This window comes from Salvelinus sp. IW2-2015, linkage group LG33 (assembly GCF_002910315.2).
Source record: "Salvelinus sp. IW2-2015 linkage group LG33, ASM291031v2, whole genome shotgun sequence".
Classification (NCBI taxonomy): domain Eukaryota; kingdom Metazoa; phylum Chordata; class Actinopteri; order Salmoniformes; family Salmonidae; genus Salvelinus; species Salvelinus sp. IW2-2015.
In genome coordinates this window covers 22,935,128-22,951,403 of record NC_036872.1, presented here as the reverse complement: position 1 = coordinate 22,951,403, position 16,276 = coordinate 22,935,128, and the positions used below count along the sequence as shown (strand labels likewise).

Here is a 16,276-nt window from a genome sequence, read left to right as displayed (position 1 = left end):
AATACCTACAGTATACTGTCATTATGCATGCTCAATAACAACATTATGGGCTGATTTCCTGGACACAGAGTAAGCCTCTCCAAGTAGGAGATTCTCCATTTAGATGTATGATTCTCCATTAAGATTTAAGATTATCCATTGAGATTTAAGATTATCCATTGAGATTTAAGATTATTCATTGAGCATGCTTGTTAGTCCAGGACTAGGCTTAATCTGTGTCTGGGAAACCAAACCGCCCCCTTAAGATCTAAACTAAAGCCAGTCACTGCTGCTAACAACTCAGGAAAATGCACAGAGAGAGAGAAGGAAAGTCGTTGAAGCAGCCAAAAAGTTGTTGAGCAGGAATCTCAGGAGCCTTGGCTGGTTGACAGGAGTTAGAGGAGCTTGAGCAGATCCCTGGCTGGTAGTGTGTATTGTTGTGAATTGTTAGATACTACTGCACTGTTGGAGTTAAGAACACAAGCATTTTGGTACACCTGCAATAACATCTGCTAAATATGTGTATGTGACCAATAAAATGTGATGTGATTTAGAGGCTCGAGGAGCACGGGTCTGGAGCATACCACAGAATACTGGCATTAGCACCGGAACAGAACACATCAGACCGTTACAAACACACACACGCTGAGACTGCGCGCACACACACACACACACACACACACCCACACACAGACAATATCAAAGACACACTTTACTGTGGTATCATAGGGTTAGGGTTAAGCACTGGCTCAGACCATATCTGGCTTTACATCCATTACTGTATAATACACAGATTACGTAACAGACACAGGCCTAGAACACAATTTAGACCTCATCTCAGATGGTAGGCTTTACTGCCATATAACATACTATGTCACAAACTCTGTAGGCCTKTGTAGGTTTTAATCCTGTCTATCTAAAGGGTTTATCATGGTCCAAAACATGTACGTGTACACACAGCTTGGCTTTCATACTTTTTGAAATCTCAGTGCAGCTCAAGCAATTTCTCCAACTGTCAACACATTCAAATGAATATAGGATGCGTACCAGAACCGCGTTGGATGGGAATTTGGGGGAGGTGCGCGTTCGGGCTCTGGTCTCCTGCGGATAGTGGTCTCAAAGCCGGGTAGCTATTTCATGATGGGATGCCGGACTATTGCGTCTTAGCATCTGTGGACTATGATGGAACTGACAGTGTTTTAGTAACATTAAATCTGATTCAAATCTGTTCATATAGACCCCCAGGAAGACAAGCAAGCACTTAGATATGGCCATTTTCATAGAATGTTTGGGAATGATGTAGAGTAAGGCATTTGTGAAAATTCTATAGCAATATAGAGTGGGAAAGCGGCTGTAAGTTTGGACAATTAATAGACTGCAGTACATAAAACCAAATAAAAACATCTCAGTCTTGTCCAGGATGGGACTCTACACAGACCGGTGCGCCATAGCCAATCAGAGATACAGTAGGCCTACAAATAAGCCATTTCCACATGGGCCTGCCATCGTTCACTTTGAACTGGACTGTGTGTTTACAGGCAGTAGCCTGTAGGTAATTAGAACGCATTCGCCAAAGCCACAAAATACACCTGAATGGATTCCGTCAAATATGTAAATCTCACGGGAGTCAGTTGAACGGAGTTTCCTCTGACACATTGGTGCGGCTGACTTCCGGGTTAAGCGGGCGGGTGTTAAGAAGCGCGGTTTGGCGGGTCATGATTCGGAGGACGCACGCTTCGACCATTCCCGAGCCCGTTGGGGAGTTGCAGCAATGAGACAATATCGTAATTGGATATTGGGGAGAAGAAGAAAAAATTACTAAAATGTTTTATTTAGATTGACAACTAAGAGATATGCTAACTCTGAATAACAGTAACCAAATGACACCTGCATCTCTAGCTGTAGCCACCCAAAAATTATATGGGTGGGAAAAGTTGGCCACTCACCCACTCGTCCAATGACATGACATCCTCCCAGTGCTAGCTAACGTTAGGCTCTGCATTTTTAACTTTCTAAATAAATAGCTACATAAATAGATAAGCTAGTCTATCAGCCACGTTATGACTGACTTGTGATCATTGCCCTTGCTAGTTTGACTGTATTGAAATTCCCAGCCTTAGTTTGCTACATTTGTCAGTTTTTGTCCAAAATAGTAATTGAAACTGAAACTGTACATCCCGAATGGCTGGAGACAGAAAACAATGTACCAGGGCCTGGTTTCCCAAAGGCCTGGTCACCCAAAAGCATCTTAAGGCTAAGTTCATCGTTAGAACCTTCGTAAGAGGATCTTTACATTTCCGAGCCATTTCCTAAAACCTTTACTAACATTGCATCTGAAATCGCTCGTAATCTAATACCTGCTTCAGACCACCCGTAAAACAGCTAAATGCGTCGCCCTCCATTGTCACTTTACACACAGAAAATCTCTGCTAAACATAGAATGAAGATGTGTATCTGTCTCTCTGTGACCGCTGAAAACTTCAAAGTTGTATACAAATAGCCTAAAAAGTTTGTAATGTTAAACAAGCGAAGCAAGGATACATAAAAAAAAGAATACCGAGATAACCAAACTATATAATAGCTAGATTATTAGGCTAAATATTTACATCACTTTCATGTATGTGCAATCGATAGACCTACCTAGTATTAAGCCATTAGGCTACATCTGAGCCCCTTCAATATTCATATACAGTTGAAGTCGGAAGTTTACATACACCTTAGCCAAATACATTTAAACTCAGTTTTTCACAATTCCTGACATTTAATCCTAGTAGAAATTCCCTGTTTTAGGCCAGTTAGGATCACCACTTTATTTTAAGAATGTGAAATGTCAGAATAATAGTAGAGAGAATGATTTATTTCACCTTTTATCACATTCCCAGTGGGTCAGAAGTTTACATACACTCAATTACTATTTGGTAACTTGGGTCAAACAATTCGGGTAGCCTTCCACAAGCTTCCCACAATAAGTTGGGTGAATTTTGGCCCATTCCTCCTGACAGAGCTGGTGTAACTGAGTCAGGTTTGTAGGCCACCTTGCTCGCACATGATTTTTCAGTTCTGCCCACAAATGTTCTATGGGATTGAGGTCAGGGCTTTGTGATGGCCACTCCAATACCTTGACTTTGTTGTCCTTAAGCCATTTTGCCACAACTTTGGAAGGATGCTTGGGGTCATTGTCCATTTGGAAGACCCAGTTGCGACCAAGCTTTAACTTCCTGACTGATGTCTTGATATGTTTGTTACGTTCCCCAGTTTCTGTGTTGTAGCTTTTGTATTTGAGTGTGTGTTTCAGGACATTGCTTCCTGAGTTCTCCCCAACCAGCTGATTGGTCGACTCAATGGCTAATGGATGATTGGAGAGCTGACCCTGCCCCCTCGTCAAGAAGCAGCTGACTCTAATCAGCTAATAGCCACCTGAAGATATAAAAGCCAGTGTTCTGTTTAAGAGAAAGATAAATTATTAGAGAGGATAGGCAGAGAGAGATCATTGTAGGCTGAGGAATGCAGAGAGTTTGATTGTGAGAGAGATATTTGCTAAGAGAGGAGGCTGATGGCTTTGGGTTAATTTACTATGTTAGTTTTTGTTGGTAGCAGCTTTGCTATGTTCTGTGTTTGTTGTTCTTTAGTGGCCTGAGTTAGTTCACTCAGTTTTGTTGTAAAGTGTTTGTGAAATTGTTAATAATTATTCTGTTTCATTTGTTCCCAGGGGGGAAGGAGAAGGCACTTTGGGAGTGCTTAGGCAAGAGGCCCGCGGGCATACATATACCCGTAGTATATTCACTGTCTAGGCACACTAGGTAAGACCTGGGCGGACCACCCCCTGTATTTTGGTTTAGGGCACCAGGGGGTGTTAAGTTAAGTGAGTAGGCAGGTTAGATAGGAGAGGGGGAGCTTTGATATTTACTTTCTTTGCTTTGGTTCCGTCCAGCCCCTTTTCCCCATATTACCGRGTAGGAAATAAATCCTAGTAAACGGTAAATTCTGCCTTTGTCGTCCTTTCTCCCACCTACAGTTCATACCTCTTGCACTTCACAGAGAGTTGGGTTGTAGCAGGGAGTTGCGTTCCCTCTTCTCAGAGGCGTGCGTAACAATGTTGCTTCAATATATCCACATAATTTTCCTGCCTCATGATGCCATCTATTTTGTGAAGTGCACCAGTCCCTCCTGCAGCAAAGCACCCCCACAACATGATGCTGCCACCCCCATGCTTCACGGTTGGGATGGTGTTCTTCGGCTTGCAAGCGTCCCCCTTTTTCCTCCAAACATAACGATTGTCATTATGGCCAAACAGTTCTAATTTTGTTTCATCAGACCAGAGGACATTTCTCCAAAAAGTACGATCCTTGTCCCCACGTGCAGTTGCAAACCGTAGTCTGGCTTTTTTTATGGTGGTTTTGGAGCAGTGGCTTCTTCCTTGCTGAGCAGCATTTCAGGTTATGTAGATATTGGACTCGTTTTACTGTGTATATAGAACTGTGTATATAGATACTTTTGTACCTCTTTCCTCCAGCATCTTCACAAGGTCCTTTGCTGTTGTTCTGGGATTGATTTGCACTATTCGCACAAAAGTACGCTCATCTCTAGGAGACAGAATGCGTCTCCTTCCTGAGCGGTATGATGGGTGCGTGGTCCCATGGTGTTTATACTTGCGTACTATTGTTTGTACAGATGAACATGGCACCTTCAGGCGTTTGGAAATTGCTCCCAAAGATGAACCAGACTTGTGGAGATCTACAATTTTTTTTCCGGGGTTCATGGCTGAGTTTGAAGGTAGGCCTTGAAATACATCCGCAGGTACACCTCCAATTGACTCAAATGATGTCAATTAGCCTATCAGAAGCTTCTAAAGCCATGACATCATTTTCTGGAATTTTCCAAGCTGTTTAAAGGCACAGTCAACTTAGTGTATGTAAACTTCTGACCCACTGGAATTGTGATACAGTGGATTATAAGTGAAATAATCTGTCTGTAAACAATTGTTGGAAAATTACTTGTGTCATGCACAGAGTAGATGTCCTAACCGACTTGCCAAAACTATAGTTTGTTAACAAGACATTTGTGGAGTGGTTGAAAAACGAGTTTTAATGACTCCAACCTAAGTGTATGTAAACTTCTGACTTCAACTGTATTTTAGACCTATTGGCTACTATTATCTAAAAGCTCACACATTTCACTGTAGCCTAAGCAATAACCTAAAGGTCAACATATTAGGTCTATAGCAACGTTGCTTAACTTACTACTTCATGTTTAATTATTTTTATTGTTTAATTATTTAATTGTAGAATATCTGCAGGCCTACTTGAAGCCCAATTCCTGCCTGCCATTAGGCTACAATGATTTGTTGAGCGATTACAAAAACTATTGTCATCATATCCTACTTTTAGGTCACATTGATATTTTTTATGGCGAACGAGGGAATGAGCGTTTTTGACTTTGGCTTTATTCATTCTTGCTCACAGTTTACACAAACTGAAGAAATGCAGAATGTACATAATCAAACATTATATACAAAAAAGCATGATAAAACAGAATACATAACACATGGCAAACATAATACAAATATTTAAATACATAATAGGCTAGAGAACATTTCTTCTCTTGATGGGAAAACTGTATTGTGTAAAACATATGTATATTTTTAAAGATTACTTTGAGTGGCCATAAATCATTTAAGAGCTACAGCGGGTTCTTTAGCCTATATTGTGGAATCCTTTTCAGCACGGGACAGCTCCTGTAATGACACAGTTAAGTCTCACTGTATAACGAGTGCAGTGCGTGGTGTTTTAGGAAATGGGTGTGGCATCTTTGGCCGTTATTTTACGATGCATTGTTAAAACACTCGTAAGCCTAAATTCCATCGCTATCGGGAAACCGGGCCCAGGTCAGCTGTAATTTACAACCTGATAGCAATATTTGTTGGACTACCAAGAAATCTATTGGTGAATTATATGATTCATGCATTGAACTGCATCCATCTATTCTGCCAACAATGTCATAGATGTTTTTGTCAAATAGAACCTATTTTTAAAACCTCTAATAAAATTGGTTTTGTAGCATAAAATGGGAATTTTATATTTTTTACTGATATTATGATTGTCTGTTTGTTTCATATCTGTAACGTAGTTAAAACACTGTCAGTTCCACTTTAAGACTGTATCATAATAGAGAGACAGGACAGGAGAGGACAGGCAAGGGAGGGGCCAAAGGATGTATATGCACAGAGAGGGAAGGAGAGTCTGTTTTTGTTCCCCTTACTGAAGCCAACTCAGACCCCGCTAACCTCACCACAGCTGTGTGTTCTGTATGATTTAGGGCCACTGGGAATCTTATGGATATGGAATGGCAAGGGTGGGGTGGGGTTCTACTAGATGGTTAAAGTATGGTGTATAATTATCCAGTTCAGAAATAGATGACAATGCCTCTGCTTATGAGAGCAGTAAGACAGATTCTCCGGAAGAACTGTCCATCTGTGTGGAGAATGATGGCTTCAGAGGCATCAGTGTCAACAGCGTGGGTATAAAATACATTGGAGAATCTGCGGAAAAACTACAAATGAACAGGCTGACAGTTTGACAGACACAGGCCATTATTTTAGTAAGCCTAAATTGTATTCTACATTTCTCACACCCACCAATCTAAGGCATCCCCCCGCACCTCTCTGATTCAGAGGGGTTGGGTTAAATGCATAAGACACATTTCAGTTGAAGGCTGCATTCAGTTGTACAACTGACTAGGTATCCCCCTTTCCCTTTGCCTTTCCCTTTCAGATGCAGGAGTGTAGGGCTAGTAGGAAAAATGTCAGGGAGGAGGGGCTAAGGGGAGTGTGTACTGTGCAGGGTATGGGGTAGAGGTAGGGAGTTGATTTGGGACTGGGCAGTAGGCCTATATCCTCTACTAAACTACACAGGCCTAAATGGGATTAGTTCCTCTCTTTCATAAGAATGAATTAGGCAACACTCAAGTAGTGGATTAGGAAAATGGTTGTGTGGGTGTTGGCTGTCTTTAGTGAGCGTGTATTTAGCTGTTCAGCTAATCTAATAGAGCCAGTGTGTGTAAACGCTCTAACACTAACACAGTGGACACACACTAAGGGGGCTAGAGGAGCTAACTGGGGCTAACTGAATAGCTAGCTACCGTGCTGAGGCATTCCACTGCACACAGAGACAATGGGGATGCCATGACAACCAACTCCGACCCTCCCCTCCCTCCCATGTCGACAGGTGGTCTGCCCTGCTCCCTTTCAAACAATATTAACACCATGCCTGCCAAACTACTAACCCCCAAATCTGTAGCCATCAACCCCTCATCCAACCCCCCACACCACACCCACAAAGGGTTAGGATTACATGGCAAGGCCACCAGCTCTCTACTATTAGCTACTACTATTATTATTATTATTATTATTATTACTATATAAAAAGCACAAAACCACCCTCCCCGCCCCTTCCTTCCACTCACAGCACACCAACCCCCACTGTGACTCAACCTTCGCTGGACCCTGGGGGCATCGAGAACTCTTTCCCTCTAGTTATTTGTTATGCTATCCCTCTCTCACTTCCTCCCCCTCTCTACCACCCTCTCATCCTGTTCCCTTTATTTGACCTCCCCCTTTCTTTCTCTATTCTTTCTCCTCCTCATCTCGCTCTCTCGTATCCATCAGCTGTCCCAGGGGTTAGGGGTGAAAGGGGATAACCCCTCCTCAGTCTAACGGACTTGMTAAACTACAGACCCTGCTCCGTTGTGCTCACACAGACACAAACACACCATCTTTCACGCACCGTTGTGTACAACTAGTGGGCCACTCAGTCTCAGAACTGCAGTGTAACAGGATGTTTGGCTTCAGATTCCCTTCAGGAAATGAACACAAATCCCCATTGAGAAAGAGACTGAGAGAGTCAAACCACTTATTGAAAACAATGGGCTAGCAGTTCAATAACTGAGAGATTGAAAAGGAATGGATCAGCAGGTTGACACGAGTTGGTGAAGCCCACAGCTGGTCCCAGGTCAGGGGATATCTCTAACACTATGAGATAGGCTACAACTATAGAGTATCACAATATGAGTCATAATACTCATAAAACCTAGCGGTCAAACAAGGTTATAGTTCCAATCGTTTTTCCACCATTCATTTTTCCCATAAGGGATTTTAGAAACACTTAAAATAAGGTCTGTGTTTTGTGATAGACTTACCCCGGTGATTGACGTTTTGATAACCGTGTAAACTCTTTAGGACAATTGTGATTTTATCAAATATATTCGCTTGTATTTCCCCGCAAAAATGAATACTAATCGTAGCGTGCTATGTGGCTAACATAAAGACTAGCAATGCATGATGGAATTGGACTTGACTTCCAATGAGGCAAAGGTAAGATCTCTGGATTAACTAATCTAAATATTAGCTAAATTTATTAATGAATAAATTAGCTAACTTTCTTTAAATTTCACATCTGGTTGTGTGAGACTGGCTTGAAAGTTTTTAAATTGACACAATACCTGTAGCCAAAGGTGTCCTCTACCCTAAGAGATGATGTGCAGGAGTTTGCAGGCGGATTTGTACTCTTGCATGACGGTATATTTTCATGCCTTAATTAGCATTTTCGAATCTGAGAGTAAAAATAGAGCCAAATACATTGATAAAAGTCCACCTTGTTGGAGGAAGGAGTACATGTTATCAAAAACATCACGCCAGGGTAAGCTACAAGAAACACAGACCTTATTTTAAGTGTTGTAAACAAATCTCCTTATGGGAAAAAATGAATGGTGGGAAAACGATTGGATACTAAACCATTTCTGTTTGCCCGCAGGTTTATGAAGGTATTATGACACCGCTCCACTGTGCGGCTCTATTGGACTGAGAATAAGACAGTCCTATTGATCAGTGTTAGAATGGGTTTTGTCTTGAGGAATAATAATGGTAACCACTAAAAAGCTAATTCCCCTTATACCCCTGGGCCACACACACACACACAGACCACACACCCACACACACACACACACACACACACACACACACACACACACACACACACAAACACACACCACACACACACACGTAGTCATATGGATTGCGCTGACTCAGGGATGTTGCTGTACTCTTCTGCAGCCAACAAGACGGGAGATTGAAAATTAACCCCATTCCCCAGACACACCCTCTCAAGTTACAACACGGCTCTGGGTTCCACAAGAGAGAAAACAGAAGGTACGGCAAACAATATAAAAACCCAGGAGACCAAAAGACAGAAGGCTGAGGCACACACACATAACACACATATTGGCCTACAGAGTTAGGAGCCAAAGCGTAGGCGTTGGTAAAGTGGAGAGAATAAACCTAGTGCCCGTTCTTCCCTGGGATTGAACAGCAACCTCTTGTTGTTTTGTCTGTAAAGCTAGGCAAGTTGCACGCACACTGCAAAAATGTATCACTGCACTTCTGTACTACACAAACAATACACACACTTGGAGGAAGAAGGCCCTAAAAATTGTCAAAGAACTGTTCTCATCTTCTACGACACGGCAAACGCCTTAACCCAATGCACCAAGTCCGGAACCAAGAAGGGCCCCTGAACAGCTTCTACTCCCAAGCCAATAGACTGTTAAATTTAGATTAAATAGTTAACCAAATAGCTACTAGGGACTATCTGCATGAACCTTTTTTGGCAGTAACTTTTTGTGATTCATCCACATACGCTGCTTGCTACTGTTCATTATCTATCTTGTTGCCTAGTCACTTTATTCCTAAAATTAATGTTACACTACCGTTCAAAACGTTTGGGGTCCACTTGAAAATGTCCTTGTTTTGAGAAATATTAACGCACATTTTTTGTACCATTAATAACATCAAATTGATCAGAAATACAGTGTGGACATTGGTTAATGTTGTAAATGACCTATTGTAGCTGGAAACGGCTGATTTTATATTGGAAGACTACATAGGCCCATTATCCAGCAACCATCAACGCCTGTGTTCCAGCAAGTTCAGCCATCCCGGATCGCCCTTGTCATGTTGAACGTTGAGACTGTGTTTGCAATTACTATTTAATTGAAGCTGCCAGTGCGAGCGACTGCAGCAGGCGTTTCTGTTTCTTAACTAGACCACTAATGTACTTGTCCTCTTGCCTCAGTTGTGCAACTTGGGCTTCCCACTCCCTCTTTTACTTCTGTTAGAGCCAGTTTGCGTGTTCTGTGAAGGGAGTAGTACACACTGTTGTACGAGATCTTCAGTTTCTTGTCAATTTCTCGCATGGAATAGCCTTCATTTCTCAGAACAAGAATAGACTGACGAGTTTCAGAAGAAAGTGCTTAGTTTCTGGACATTTTGAGCCTGTAATCGAACCCACAAATGCTGATGCTCCAGATACTCAACTAGTCTAAAGAAGGCCAGATTTATTGCTCCTTTAATCAGCACAACAGTTTTCAGCTAGGCTAACATAATTGCAAAAGGGTTTTCTAATGATCAATTAGCCTTTTAAAATTATAAACTTGGATTAGTTAACACAACGTGTCATTGGAACACAGGAGTAATGGTTGCTGATAATGGGCCTCTGTATGCCTATGTAGATATTCCATTAAAGATCTGCCGTTTCCAGCTACAATAGTCATTTACAACATTAACAATGTCTACACTGTATTTCTGATCAATTTGATGTTATTTTAATGGACAAAAAATGTGCTTATATTTCAAAAACAAGGACATTTCTAAGTGACCCCAAACTTTTGAACGGTAGTGTACATATCTACCAATTACCCCGTACCCTTGCACTCGGTACTGGTACCCCGTGTATATAGACAAGTTATCGTTATTCATTCCTTGTGTATTTATTAGTACTTTTATTATTAAATGTTATTTCTTTATTTTCTTTCTCTCTGCATTGTTGGGAACGGCCCGTAAGTAAGCATTTCACTGTTAGTCTACACCTGTTGTTTAAGAAGCATGTGACCAATAACATTTGATTTGATTGATTTGAGTAACAACACCTTAATGGGGTAAATACAGCCCCTGGCATTGGCTACGCTAAATAAAGAGAGGGAGTGAAAGGAAGAGAAACAGAAAGAGAACAGGGGAATGTTGAGCAACCCAAGAGGCATCCATGACCCAAACAAACAGAGGAAGTGGAACAAAAAGAAAAAAATGAGACCCGAGTCAGTGATACAGACAGACAGTAGTACACAGAGGAAGAATGTAGTCCAGCCATAACACAGTGCTATCTGATCAATACAATATATTATCTTACTCTCAGTAATGGAACATAGCCACTTCTGTTATACACAGCCATGTTTACCTTTGCCTCCAATAAAAACACACAAATAAAGCATTTAGCTTATAATTGTGTTATAGACAATGGAATACCTGTAGTTACATGGGAAACTTAAATGTGTAGCAGATCTTTTTTCATCCAATATTGGATATCAATTATCAAACACATGCATTCAGTTGTACAACTGACTAGGTATACCCCTTTCCCTTTCATTTGCTTTATTTATACAGCACATTTCAGACATGGGATGGAACAAAATGTGCTTCACAGGAAAAAACGAATAAAACAATGAAATATTTACTACACAACAAACATAAGAGGATGAAAAAAACTAAAGAATAACAATAAAAACCGAACAACCAAAAAGCACCCTAAGGAAAAGCTAAACTAAAAAGGTGTGTTTTAAGATCTCTTTCAATATGTTCACAGTTTCAGCCCCCCTCAGGTTCTCTGGCAGGCTGGGGCATAGTAACTAAAGGCTGCCTCTCCATGCCTTGTGGTCCTAGGCTTTGGGATAGTTAAAAGACCAGTGCCAGAGGACCCGAGGGACCTACTGGGTACATAACTTAAAAGGATGTCTGACATGTATTGTGGTGCACAATCGTTGATTGATTTAAAAACCAATAGAATTATCTTAAAATGAATTCTAAAACTCACAGGCAGCCAGTGCAGAGACCTTAAAACCAGCGTAATGTGTGCTCTCCGTTTGGTCTTGGTCAGTACCCACGCTGCACCATTCTGTATGTTTTGCAGTTGACCAATGGCTTTCTTGGGAAGACCAGACAGGAGAGCCTTACAGTAGTCAAGCCTGCTTGTAATAATAGCATGCATGAGTCTCTCTGTATCAGCCTAAGAGAGAAACGGCCCACCTTGGCAATGTTCCTCAGGTGGTAAAAGTCTATTTTGGCTACATTCCTAATGTGTGATTTGAAATTGAGTTCAGAATCTAAAATAACACCTAGGTTTTTTACATGCTATTTTATCTTCTTTGCCCTTGAATTCAAATGTGTGGCCAGATTCTCTCTCTGTGATTTGGCTCCAGCAATAATAAGTAAATAGCCACCACAAGCTAATAATCAATGGAAGTGATGGGGGAATGTGAGCATGTTTTTTATGGCCATATCACCTTTAAGTAACATCAAATATGGAGAGGATCTGAAATGATTTCAAGGGATTTAGACATTWTTTTTTTTWAACATGCTCACATGCCCCCCATCAGTTTCATTGATGGTTAGATTGTGGTGGTTAAGGTTAGCTGAAGTTCATAGTGGCTGTTCAAAGAAAAATTAACCATGGACTACAGTTTCTCTTGGCCCATAGACTACTTTTCAGGGTGAGCAACCATCTAACACAGGGTTTCCCAAACTCCCCAAGGGGTTATAGTTTTTGCCTTAGCACTACACAACTGATTCAACTAATCAACTCATCATCAAGCCAAAACCAGAACAAGCACCCCTTGGGGTCACGAGGACCAAGTTTGGGAAACACTGATCTAACATCAAGTTGTAAAATAGTAATCTACTCCTTTAAGAAGCCAAGCCAATCAAAGGCCATAATATCCTGGTTTTGATCAGGGGTTTAGCTCAAGTCTCCCTCCTCCTGTGGAAGCCTGACTGTGTTCACAGCCAGAGGGGTTTTAAAGGAAGACCACCATAATCACTACATATGTTGTTTCCTAAACGTGAAGCTATAGTCTATGAGCCAGGAGAGACTGAAAAACACACACTGTGGCTTTGTTTACGTAGCCATGTTGGTTCAGAGGGAAACCTTCTGAAACTGTTCCAGTGTCAGATCTCCCTGCCCCAGGGCTAACCTCAACTATTACAGGCTGAACTACCCAGCTGACCTGGGACCAGTGTCTGGATCTAGAGTGGGGCCATGTGGCAAGCCTGAAGTGACAGATGACTGGATGTTTATTTTAGTCGCTGCAGGTGTGTGCACGCGTGTCTGCCAGACTACTGCAGGTGTATGCTGAGTCAGTGTGTGACAACAGTGTGACCTGACCTCTCATTGTTGTGTTTGCCACCCTCCTGTTCTGTTTCCAGCATAGCTCAGAGTTACAACTACGTCTATCGGAGTCACCTCTCCGGTCCTGATTCTCTCTCTCATTCCACTGTTCCAGACCTGGACTACTTCCCTCCCTGTCCATCTACACCACTGTTTCTGGCCCTCTTCTGCGCAGCTCTGGCCAGTTTATCTCCGTCACTAATCTAATCCAAACAGCCAGCCCCCCACATTCAGCCAAAAAGGAAATGAACAGACCACCCGCCGATCACACATACAAATAAGATGGACACACACGCATAGACACACAGTCAAAACAAATACACACACACTCATACACATGTTGATGGGGACAACGCTAATGGGGGTCTGTGACAGACAGGATTATCGCATGGCCTGTGTAGCAAGACAATGTTGACTAAAGTGTTTGTGCTTCATTTCCTGCTAACATCAGCCACACACACCGCATGCATGTGCACACATACACCAGCCCGTATTTCCTTTTGATTCCATTCTTCATTGAGAGAACTGAAGGGATGGCCCCTGAATACATTGGATGAGGGACGTGTCCCTGTAATTAAATTCCTCTGGAGGAGAAACTATTCAGTGTGGTTAGTTAGACTAGCAGGCAGTTTTGGAACAATGCCAAAGACAAGGCCTATTCAATGGGACATTGAAGACCTCTGTATCACTGTGTTAAATCAGAACCAGTTTTCTCACATACCAATTGTTAAGAGAATTATGTTCTCAATGTTCATAAACTGAACTTCAATTAACTACTCAGTCTGTTACCAAGAATTTGTAAGATACTGGTTGAAATGAAAACAGACAGAGGCCCAGCCTACAATAGTCAAATGTTTATTCACGAGAGCGCTCTGAAGTCCATTATACAAAGACATCCATTTTATAGCTGCGCACATACTTCCACACAAACAGTAGATATCCACACAAACAGTATGTGAGTTTTATCCTTCTTCATGGTTCTCACCACTGTGTATGCCTACCCTGCKGACAGTTCCATTCCCCCCGAGATTAGAGAAACCTTGAGAAATCCTCCCTGTCCTCCTAAATTCTCAGTTCCTGCCAGGTCGGTTCAAACACAGTCTAACTGTTCTCGGTATCTTTCTTCGGCCTTCCCCCCCATACAAGTTCAAATCCTGAGCTACGCCTTGCTCAGACAGTATGGGTTTTTCCACTATACAGATACATTGTTTTAACCTAATTCTGACTAAAACTACACACATCATCAGAATATAATTTTATGATTCTAATCAATTTCATACAATAAATGGTTTCAGGGTGGAATATTCTAATCATTAATTTAAACATATAAATTCCATTATCACCAATATGAAGTTATATTAAACTAGATGTGTTAATGGACTTTGGCTGGTTGGTTTGACTTCTGCTGCAATGGTAATTTATACCTAAATTAGCCCCATAGTCTTTTCAGCCAGAGAAGCTCTTCTCATCACCTAATGGCTTGACCATATCATAACCAAATAACCTAAGCGAATAACTGAGCTTTATTGGATTAAGATCTGTGCTAGTCATGCGAACTCAATATCGTTCCACTGGGAAAGAAGAAATACAGCGACTTGCCCAAAACACAGCATTACGTCACTGGAAAACTGTGAGATAGTTTCAAAAAATTAATTGGATCAAGCCGGGCACAACCGCTAGGACGTTGGCAGAGGTAACCAGATAGGCAAATGTAGGGAACTGAAGGCAAATTAGTGTCACGCACGCCGTCACCGCATGTTAAACAGTGCGATGATACATTGTTTACAGTAGAAGTGACATCGACAACACAAGCAACAATGTTGCCAGTTTACACAAATGTTACAGCATCCGATTCAAATTATAACATCTTTGTAACTGCATCGCGCGCTACTACTCATTTTTTGGGGAAACTGTGGCTGGCTAGATTATCTTCGATGGTCATCCGCAAAGAATAGCTAGCTACAGTAACTAGCTAGCTAGCGTTTAGCCAAACAGTTGGAAGCCACACACATTTCGTAGAATACAAAAATGAATTGAAACCTTGAATACGAAATGAAGAAAAAAACAAAATTAGCTAACTAAATTCCGACATTTTACAGCAAATGTAGCCTAAGCTACTATACATTATGGAGTTCAATTTGTTAGAAAAAGCTATAACGTTCGCTGGTGGTAGTTTTTCCATAAACGAAGCCGAGTATAATATCAGTTATAACCACAATTGGTTATTACTCACCTGCCCTATACAGCACGGAGTAGGTCTACTACACATCTTGTTATGGTTGTCAAAAATTCAGAATTCAGCCCACTTTTCCAGTTCGGTACAGACGGACGTTCTCGCATAGAATTCTACTCAGAGCGACTGCAGTACGTGTACTTCCCCGTCTCTATCTCTCCCTCTTCTCTTTCTAGCCCCCTCCTCCCACTGTTTTTACCGTGATGGCGTTACTTGCCACAGGCAGGTGCTCATCGCACAGACAAAATGCCAATGGAGCGTGACTCAAAGCGAGTAAAATGCCATAGTAGAGCTACTGTGTAATAAATAAATATATGAAGCATTATAAACAGTTAATACGCACGACAAAAAAATATACTGAATAACTATGACACATTTAATTTAGAAGATTGTATTTTCTTCTTTTGTTTCTATCTCACATCCGTTTTCGTCTCGTTGTTGGGTTCATATAGTTTTTATTCATGATAGTTGTACACTATTCAATGAGGGGATATACCGTGCATTCAGAAAGTATTCATACCCCTTGACCTAATCCACATTTTGTTGTTACAACCTGAATTCAAAATATATTCAATATTATTTTTCTCGTCCATCTACACACAATATCTCATAATGACAAAGGGAAAACATATTTGTAGAAATGTTTCCAAATGTATTGAAAATTAAATACATAAATATCGAATTTGCATAAGTATTCACACCCCTGAGTCAATACTTTGTAGAGTGATTACAGCTGGGAGTCTTTCTGGGTAAGTCTCTAAGAGCTTTTCCACACCTGTATTGTACAACATTTGCCCAT

The 16,276-nt window shown here is 41.3% G+C and overlaps 1 protein-coding gene across 1 annotated transcript in view; it reads right to left on the bottom strand.

Annotated features, from left to right (window-relative positions):
* Window positions 1-15,611, bottom strand: part of LOC111957810 (serine incorporator 5-like) — a 49,814-nt gene extending 34,203 nt beyond the window's left edge. Inside the window, 1 exon segment of the mRNA XM_023978831.2 lies at window positions 15,478-15,611. Within this exon segment, the coding sequence (XP_023834599.1) occupies window positions 15,478-15,513 (36 nt within the window). The 5' untranslated portion in view covers window positions 15,514-15,611.
* Between the last annotated feature and the right edge of the window lie 665 nt (window positions 15,612-16,276).